The following is a 9,542-nucleotide window of genomic DNA, read 5'->3' on the forward strand; positions in this document are numbered from 1 at the left end:
ACGTGGGGCGCTTTTCTGCTCTGGGTTGAAGTTTGTTACCTTGAAGAGTTCAGAGCGCTACAGCAAAAACTCCAGGCGCGTCGCAACCTAAGAACAGCTACAAAAAGCCACCTCCAGCTGCTAAAATGCTCTCTGTGTGAACAGGGTTTCAGCAACGCTATAGTTACTGTGGTTATGTTTAAGCACAAAAACCACTTGGTTATGGTATGGAAAAGATCATGCTTCAGCTTAAAATATCCAGTTTGGAGCCTAAAAAGCCGCTGGAAACACAGCAGTGATTCACTTAAACACAACCAGGTTTGTTTGTTGGTCTCAAAGTTGTCTGCAGCTTGGCAGCCATCTTGCCAAAAAAAATCTACAGTTATCGTCTGTCGTGTTGAAGATGAGGAAGCAGAGGATGGTACATTTTGAAGTAAAGTGAAGAAGATGGTTTGATGTGATGGAACAGACTGTTTTACTTCTTAATGATGTCACAGTGGAATCAACACGTCTCTGAAACAGTTTAAACACAATCTGAACATCAGAACCTTGGTGAAACTAAAGCCTTTGTTTTCCTGCTGCAGAGCTTAACTGTGATGAAAGTCTCTAAGCTGCTTTCACAGATTCCTCCTGCAGCTTTTCAAATGTTTCAACACATTAATCACAGACTGCTCATTCAGATGAACCCGATCCATCATGTCCATTCCCCTTTTTTTATTCACTCTCACATTTTATCTGTGTCAAACTGGACCAGATATATCATCTGACCCTGTATCTTCTTCATCTCCTCCTCTTCCTCCTGCTGCAGCAAACAGTGATGCAGTATCAGCTAAGTGACGATCTGCCGTCAGCACCTCCTTTCCGTCTCTTTCCGACCATCGAGAGAGACAGCGGAGGAAGGTACAGTCCCACAGTCCCACCTTACCGACTCTGAACACAGCTGCTGGTCACACACTTTTACTTCCCGTTTATTTTTCTGTCCAAACACAATGTCACTGACTGACTAATCTGGAAATCCATCGGTAAAAAAAAAAATATATATATATATATATTTTTTTTCTTCCTTTACCTCTGGAGGCACAGCCCGGAGTTTTTTGACTAACCGGAAGTGCAGGGGCCTCACGCCCTTCACTTCCGGCGGTGCCCCCAAGAAATCGCCGTGTTGTTTACAAATACTTGGGTAGAAAACCAGCAGAGTTTAGCTATATATCACATTTTTCACGTCACTATATCACCGTGTAGACTAATCTGATGTTTGTTAAGTCTATAAACACAATGACTGAACAAACGTTACTATTTATGTGTGTTTTGTAATTAACATGGTTACCGTAGATTAGCTGGGCTAACCGTTAGCTGTTAACGTTAGCCGTTAGCGTTGTCTATAACCATAGACTGTATAAATATAAGGTAATAACTCAATAAACGGTCCGTGAATAAAATATTTTTTCCAGCGGATATCTTAGTTACAACATGATTGAGCTAGCAAAGCAGTTTTGTGTTGCTACGTGTGGTATTTATTCAGTTTTGGGAAATCACGATGTCTAGAAAGCATCAGTGGCTGCAGCTGACAGGGACAGTTAGCAAAGCTAACATCAGGACGTCATCTGTTAAAAGCCTCCCGTTGTCAGATACGACATGAAACTACTCCAGTTAGCTCAGTCATGTTGTAACTAAGACATCCGCTGGAAAAAATATTTTTTTTCACGTTGACGAGATGGCACTGGAGTGGTAGCTATGGACGCGGAGCTTGCTGTTTCTGTAGGTACACATTTCCTGGGGACACCTGCACGTCTCGGCCACGCCCCCTCCATTGTGATTGGCTAAAGCACAGCATTGTTCAAACTCAAAGCCCCGCCCTCCCCCCCTCTAGTCGTCTTTCACATAGGGCTGCCGACAGATTCTACAGTGTAGATTGCAGAATCTGTCTTGAGAGATTACTGACTGACAGGGTCTGATTGTTATTCTACGTATCTGACAGCAGTAATGAAAGGATCCTACAGAGACAGAGTTTTGTGTTAATGAGTAAGATCCTTTTTGTTTAACCACCACTCTGCTTCTGCATTTTGGATCATCTGGATTTTTATTAAAGGTTTCTTTGAGAGACCCAAGAACAAGACAGTAAAGTCTGTGTGAGATAAAAGCATGAACAAGTTTCTCTGTGTCTTCTTTAGACAAAAGAAGTGGCACATGGGCGATATTTCTGAGATGGAAAAATGCATTTTAGGTTTCTCACTTGAGGTCACAGTCAAAGACAACATCAAGGTTTCAAGTAGGTCTTGGTCCCATTGTTTTGGTGTGTTCACACCTGCGCTGAGGGGGCAAACCAACTGGAGTTCGATTAAACCGAACCAAACAGGGCAGGTGTGAAAGCACTCTGAGACATGAACCAGGTTAGAACTGTGTCTGAAATGTTCTGATGGGTTTTGAGCTGGTTTAGAGAGATGCTGTGATCAGTGGTGTCGAAACCTGCACTAATATCCTGAAGGAAAAAAATCTTTCCTTCATCAAGTTTCATTCTAAGATGGTTGTTGTTGTTGTTGGTCTGCAGGCTGCTGATGTACCTGAAGCTTCGCTGTGATCTGCCCCCAAAGAGGTCAGTTTTTATTTCATCCAGTGGAGAACAAACATCCTCACAAACTTCAGTTTTCTCCACTAAACTGTAGGATTAAAAACACGTCCTCACACCAACCAACAGGTGGTTCTGGTGTGTTTTAATATTTCTGGTGTCTGAGTGATGTTGAAGAGAGTAAATTAAAAATGCAAACACTCCCAGCAGTGTGACAGGTAATCTGTGAGCACTTAGTGTCAATAAACATATTGAGGATTAGTAGATGACAGCGCTGATGATGATGATGATGATGTCATTGTGTTTGCAGCGCTGCCATCAATGTCTGTGCCACCATCCCTGTTCCCAAAGGCTCTGTGAGGTGAGACGCTCCCTTTCAAATGTTTGTTATGGAAATCAATCCGTATGCAAACAAATGCTCTGTGACCTCACAGCCTGTGTTGTTATTTGAATATGACTCTGCTGTTGTCTTTGTAGCCTTCATCTCACTGATTGAGTCCATTATAAAAACCCATTACCAGCAGTAAAAAAATAAAAAGGATGAAAAATTAGCACGTGACGAAAAAAGATCCTAAAAGTCATTATGAGGAACTTTATTAAAATAATGATGATATCACAAAACAATGACTGAGTATCTCAAACTAACCAGAAACTTTGTTCTTTAGTGTATCGTTATCTTGAGATTCGCATTTTGTGATGAGTAAGTCATTATTTTAACAAAGTTTGTCATTATTTTGAAGAACTAAGTCATTATGTTAAGAGAATGAGTTATTATTTAGACAAAGTTATTGTTTAGAAATACTATCTCATTCTTTTGAGACATTGAGTCGTTATATTAAGAAGTGAAGTCAGACACTAACTAATTATTTGGAGATACGACATAATATAAGGCATTAAGTAATTATTTGAGATACTGAGTCACTTTCAGATACTTAGTCTTAATTTTGACATACTTACTCATGACCTGGAGATGCTATGTCATTATTTGTCATTTATTTAGACAGAGTTATTGTTTAGAGATAGTATTTCATTATTCTGAGATACAAGTCATTTTTAGATACTAATAATTATTTCAAAATGCTACGTCAATATTTTGAGAGACTGAGTCATTACTTTGAAATAAGAAGTCATCTTTTTATGAAGTGGTTTGAAAATAGTCATCATTTCGATTGTTAATTTTAGACACTGAGTCATTATATTTACATGCAAAGTTACTGTTTTGAGATACTAAGTCATTATTTAGACAATGTTTCTCATTTTGAGGTACTGAGTCATTATATTTAAATACTAAGTCCTTATTTCGAGACATCAAGTCATTATATTAAGATAATAACTCATTATTTTGAGATAAGTCATTTAGAGGCAGGTGAGTCATTTTGTTGAAAAAGTTTCTCGTTATTTTAAAGTACTAAGTCCACGTCTAAGTCCTAAGTACTCATTATATGGAGATAAGATGTAATTTCTTTTTAGACACTAAGTCTTTATTTTGAGATACTGTGTTATTCCTTTGAGGAAGTTTTTCAGTGTGCATTTTATGATGGCTCAACTATGTCAACATGAAGTCAGTTCCTGGTCTCTGTGATCAGGAAATAAAACCTGTGTCTGTTGTTTAGAGTTTGGCTCAGTTTTTAAAAGTAACCACATTTACAAAGTAGGAAGTGTCACAGGTGAGCAGGAAGAGGTGCTGCTCATTTGTTATTGAAAGTCATGTAAATTTAAATCAATGATGGGTGGAAGGCCAGGTGCTCCGCTTGTCTGCTGTAGGTTTCATATACTGTAGGTTTCATATACTGTAGTTATCATATACTGTAGGTTTCATATACTGTAGTTATCGTATACTGTAGGTTTCATATACTGTAGTTATCATATACTGTAGGTTTCATATACTGTAGGTTTCATATACTGTAGTTATCATATACTGTAGGTTTCATATACTATAGGTTTCATATACTGTAGTTATCATATACTGTAGGTTTCATATACTGTAGTTATCATATACTGTACGTTTCATATACTGTAGGTTTCATATAGTGTAGGTATCATATACTGTAGGTTTCATATACTGTAGTTATCATATACTGTAGGTTTCATATACTGTAGGTTTCATATACTGTAGTTATCATATACTATAGTTATCATATACTGTAGTTATATACTGTAGTTATCATATACTGTAGGTTTCATATACTGTAGGTATCATATACTGTAGGTTTCATATACTGTAGGTTTCACATATACTGTAGTTATCATATACTGTAGGTTTCATATAGTGTAGGTATCATATACTGTAGGTTTCATATACTGTAGTTATATACTGTAGTTATCATATACTGTACGTTTCATATACTGTAGGTTTCATATAGTGTAGGTATCATATACTGTAGGTTTCATATACTGTAGTTATCATATACTGTAGTTATCATATACTGTAGGTTTCATATACTGTAGTTATCATATACTGTAGGTTTCATATACTGTAGGTATCATATACTGTAGGTTTCATATACTGTAGGTTTCATATAGTGTAGGTATCATATACTGTAGGTTTCATATACTGTAGTTATATACTGTAGTTATCATATACCGTAGGTTTCATATACTGTAGTTATCATATACTGTAGGTTTCATATACTGTAGGTTTCATATACTGTAGTTATCATATACTGTAGGTTTCATATACTGTAGGTTTCATATACTGTAGTTATCATATACTGTAGGTTTCATATACTGTAGGTATCATATACTGTAGGTTTCATATACTGTAGGTTTCATATAGTGTAGGTATCATATACTGTAGTTATCATATACTGTAGGTTTCATATACTGTAGTCATCATATACTGTAGGTTTCATATACTGTAGGTTTCATATACTATAGGTTTCATATACTGTAGTTATATACTGTAGTTATCATATACTGTAGGTTTCATATACTGTAGGTTTCATATAGTGTAGGTATCATATACTGTAGTTATCATATACTGTAGGTTTCATATACTGTAGTCATCATATACTGTAGGTTTCATATACTGTAGGTTTCATATACTATAGGTTTCATATACTGTAGGTTTCATATACTGTAGTTATCGTATACTGTAGGTTTCATATACTGTAGGTTTCATATACTGTAGTTATATACTGTAGTTATCATATACTGTAGGTTTCATATACTGTAGTTATCATATACTGTAGGTTTCATATACTGTAGTTATCATATACTGTAGTTATCATATACTGTAGGTTTCATATACTGTAGTTATCATATACTGTAGGTTTCATATACTGTAGGTTTCATATACTGTGGGTATCATATACTGTAGGTTTCATATACTGTAGTTATCATATACTGTAGGTTTCATATAGTGTAGGTTTCATATAGTGTAGGTTTCATATACTGTAGTTATCATATACTGTAGATTTCATATAGTGTAGTTATCATATACTGTAGGTTTCATATACTGTAGTTATCATATACTGTAGGTTTCATATACTGTAGGTATCATATACTGTAGGTTTCATATAGTGTAGTTATCATATACTGTAGGTTTCATATACTGTAGTTATCATATACTGTAGGTTTCATATAGTGTAGGTTTCATATACTGTAGTTATCATATACTGTAGATTTCATATAGTGTAGTTATCATATACTGTAGTTATCATATACTGTAGGTTTCATATAGTGTAGGTTTCATATACTGTAGTTATCATATACTGTAGGTTTCATATACTGTAGTTATCATATACTGTAGGTTTCATATAGTGTAGTTATCATATACTGTAGGTTTCATATACTGTAGGTTTCATATACTGTAGTTATCATATACTGTAGGTTTCATATACTGTAGGTATCATATACTGTAGGTTTCATATACTGTAGTTATCATATACTGTAGGTTTCATATAGTGTAGGTTTCATATACTGTAGTTATCATATACTGTAGGTTTCATATACTGTAGTTATCATATACTGTAGGTTTCATATAGTGTAGTTATCATATACTGTAGGTTTCATATACTGTAGGTTTCATATACTGTAGTTATCATATACTGTAGGTTTCATATACTGTAGGTATCATATACTGTAGGTTTCATATACTGTAGTTATCATATACTGTAGGTTTCATATACTGTAGGTATCATATACTGTAGGTTTCATATACTGTAGGTATCATATACTGTAGGTTTCATATACTGTAGGTTTCATATACTGTAGTTATCATATACTGTAGGTTTCATATACTGTAGTTATCATATACTGTAGGTTTCATATACTGTAGGTTTCATATACTGTAGTTATCATATACTGTAGGTTTCATATACTGTAGGTATCATATACTGTAGGTTTCATATACTGTAGTTATCATATACTGTAGGTATCATATACTGTAGGTTTCATATACTGTAGTTTTCATATACTGTAGGTTTCATATAGTGTAGGTTTCATATAGTGTAGATTTCATATAGTGTAGGTTTCATATACTGTAGTTATCATATACTGTAGGTTTCATATACTGTAGGTATCATATACTGTAGGTTTCGTATGCTGTAGGTTTCATATACTGTACCCTGAGTCTTAGACGACTTCTACGGAAATAAACTTGCCTATGAAGGCAAGGCGTTTTTTTTGAAAGCCCATTATTAGGCTACTGAATGTACTCTTCTAAATACTCTAAAGTCTTTATTTTGAGGTACTAAGTCATTAAATTTAAACACAGACTCGTAATATTGAGAGATGAATTATTTTGTGATAGAAATTCATTATTTATAGATATGAAGTTATAGTTTAGAGATACTATCTTTCTTTTGAGATGCTAAGTCGTTATTTTGAGATAAGAAGACGTTATTTTAAGTAATTAAGTCATTACTTTGAGATTCTGAGTCACTTTCAGATACTAACTCATTATTTCGAGATGCTAAGTCTTTATTTTTAAATACCAACCAAACAATCAAGAAAATAATCTCCACATTAATCTGTACTGAACAGAATCTTTAGATTATAATTAAGATTAGATTAAGTACGTCCGTCCTTTCTGCTGTATTTTACACAGAAATAAAAGGATAACATTTAGAGACACTTGAACTTAACATGATGAGGGGACACATTGTCAGCCTTAAATGTTTATTTCTTTATATCTGTATATTTATTATTATCAGGCCGTATTATTAAAGCCTGTTAAAAGGACATGAAATGATTTTGAAGTTGCAGCACAGAACAGAAGGCAGGACCTTTTCAGTGACACACACCTGCCTGATTGTTCCTCTGTGTGTTATCTGAATGATGGACGGAGTCTCACTGAGCCTCTGAAGGAGCCGAGGTGACTCTGAGCAGCAGCAGGTGAAGGTGATGAGTCCAGTGGTGACTGTGACGCTCAGCGTTCAGCTCAGCGTTCAGCTCAGCGTTCAGCTCAGCGTTCAGCTCAGCGTTCAGCTCAGCGTTCAGCTCACGTTTCATCAGCTGAAAGCTCTCTGCAGGATTATTCATCAAATCACCTCTGAAAGCTTTTCTGCCTCACTGCTTACCGTCACATCACCTGCAGGAACACCTGAACCTGATGACCTCTGACCTCCTCGGGGTCGTCTGCAGTCTCTAACATTAACATTAGAAGTTTACTGTGTGTTGTTGTGGTGTCAGTCTGTCTCAGGAGCTCAGCAGTCCTGATCAGAGCGCAGAGCTGAAGCTGCAGAGCAGAGCCATTGACTGGAAGATCCCCCGCTTCACTGGAGGAACACAACTGTCTGCTCTGTTCAAGGTACACACACACACACACACACACACACACACATCACAACATGTTTAGCCACATTAGCATCATGGCTCTGTGGATGCTAACAGCAGTGTGTTCAGACTGAAACGTCTCAGCATCTGTTGGATGGATTGGGGTGAAATACTCAACTGGAAAATGAGTCTGAAAACAGAAACAAATGACCACGCGGCCTTGTTAATATGAATTAAGTTGAGCGAACACACGACACAGCTTTGGGACAACCTCGTGATTATTGTTCTCTAACTATTTCCAGCTGGAGGTGTCCGGCCTCAGCTCTGCCTCCATGTTGGAAGTCGGTCCGGTCGGTCTGAGCTTTGAGCTGCCCAAACTCACCGCCACGGGGCTGCAGATCCGCTTCCTCCGCCTGTCGCCCGTCCAGCCCGGCCCATCGCAGCGCTGGGTCAGATACGTCACCCACTCAGACTCCTACATCATCCGGATATAACCCGAGCGTCTCAGCTGTTTGATGACAGAGCTGCAGGAAACTAATGAACTCACACAACTGTCAGTGTCCTTTCAAAATAAGACAGAGCTGCTTTAATCTTCAAGAACTTCTGTTTTATTCAGTCACGTGTTTTGGTTTTGTTTCTGTTGTAAAAACTGGAACTGAATTAAAATCCAGGAGGAGAGGATGAAAAACAGGATACACCAGTGTTCTGTTGCTGTTGTTATAATCTCTTGATATTCTGTATTTTCTCCTCATGTCAACAAATGTTTAACAACATATTAGTCCATGTCTGAGTGCCGTCTGACTTGCTGTCTGTGTCTCTTAGCTGCGAGCCCTCTGGTTCCTACTGAAGAAAAATATATCAGCAGATTTTAAAGGTTCGGTATGTACGTTGAATAAAACCTCTCTGAGGCTGATAAGTGAACTGCTGTCAGCGTCCTGTTCCTCCTTTAGCTCCTGAGCATCGACCGCAATCAGTGACAAACTCCAGACTGACTGACTGAGCGTCAACATGTTGATAAAAGGCTGGTAAATAAAATACCAATCATATTTAGAATATCTTTACTCTCTGTAATGTTGCTATATTTCATTGGCTCCATCACACTGAGTCGATTACTGTTTGATAATTAGTTTATCAGCTGATGTTATGACACAGTCCATGTAGAGGAGCTAGGCTACAGTTAGCTGGCTAACATTAGCTCAGGTTCTAGTTAGCTTGTTTGTCGCTCCTGCACCACTCTTAGCTAGCATAAAGAACTTTGTACATGAACATGATTTATTGT

The 9,542-nt window shown here is 36.9% G+C and overlaps 1 protein-coding gene across 2 annotated transcripts in view; it reads left to right on the forward strand.

Annotated features, from left to right (window-relative positions):
* ap4m1 (adaptor related protein complex 4 subunit mu 1) overlaps positions 1–9,184 on the forward strand; it is a 22,195-nt gene extending 13,011 nt beyond the window's left edge. For both annotated transcript variants that reach the window (XM_033634661.2, XM_033634669.2), the window contains exons 12-16: positions 788–879; positions 2,528–2,572; positions 2,856–2,906; positions 8,180–8,297; positions 8,566–9,184. In XM_033634661.2, coding sequence (XP_033490552.1) covers positions 788–879; positions 2,528–2,572; positions 2,856–2,906; positions 8,180–8,297; positions 8,566–8,757 — 498 coding nt within the window. In that variant the 3' untranslated portion in view covers positions 8,758–9,184. The remainder of the gene's footprint in view (positions 1–787; positions 880–2,527; positions 2,573–2,855; positions 2,907–8,179; positions 8,298–8,565) is intronic.
* The last annotated feature ends 358 nt before the right edge of the window (positions 9,185–9,542 follow it).

This window comes from Epinephelus lanceolatus, chromosome 11 (genome assembly GCF_041903045.1).
Source record: "Epinephelus lanceolatus isolate andai-2023 chromosome 11, ASM4190304v1, whole genome shotgun sequence".
Lineage (NCBI taxonomy): Eukaryota > Metazoa > Chordata > Actinopteri > Perciformes > Serranidae > Epinephelus > Epinephelus lanceolatus.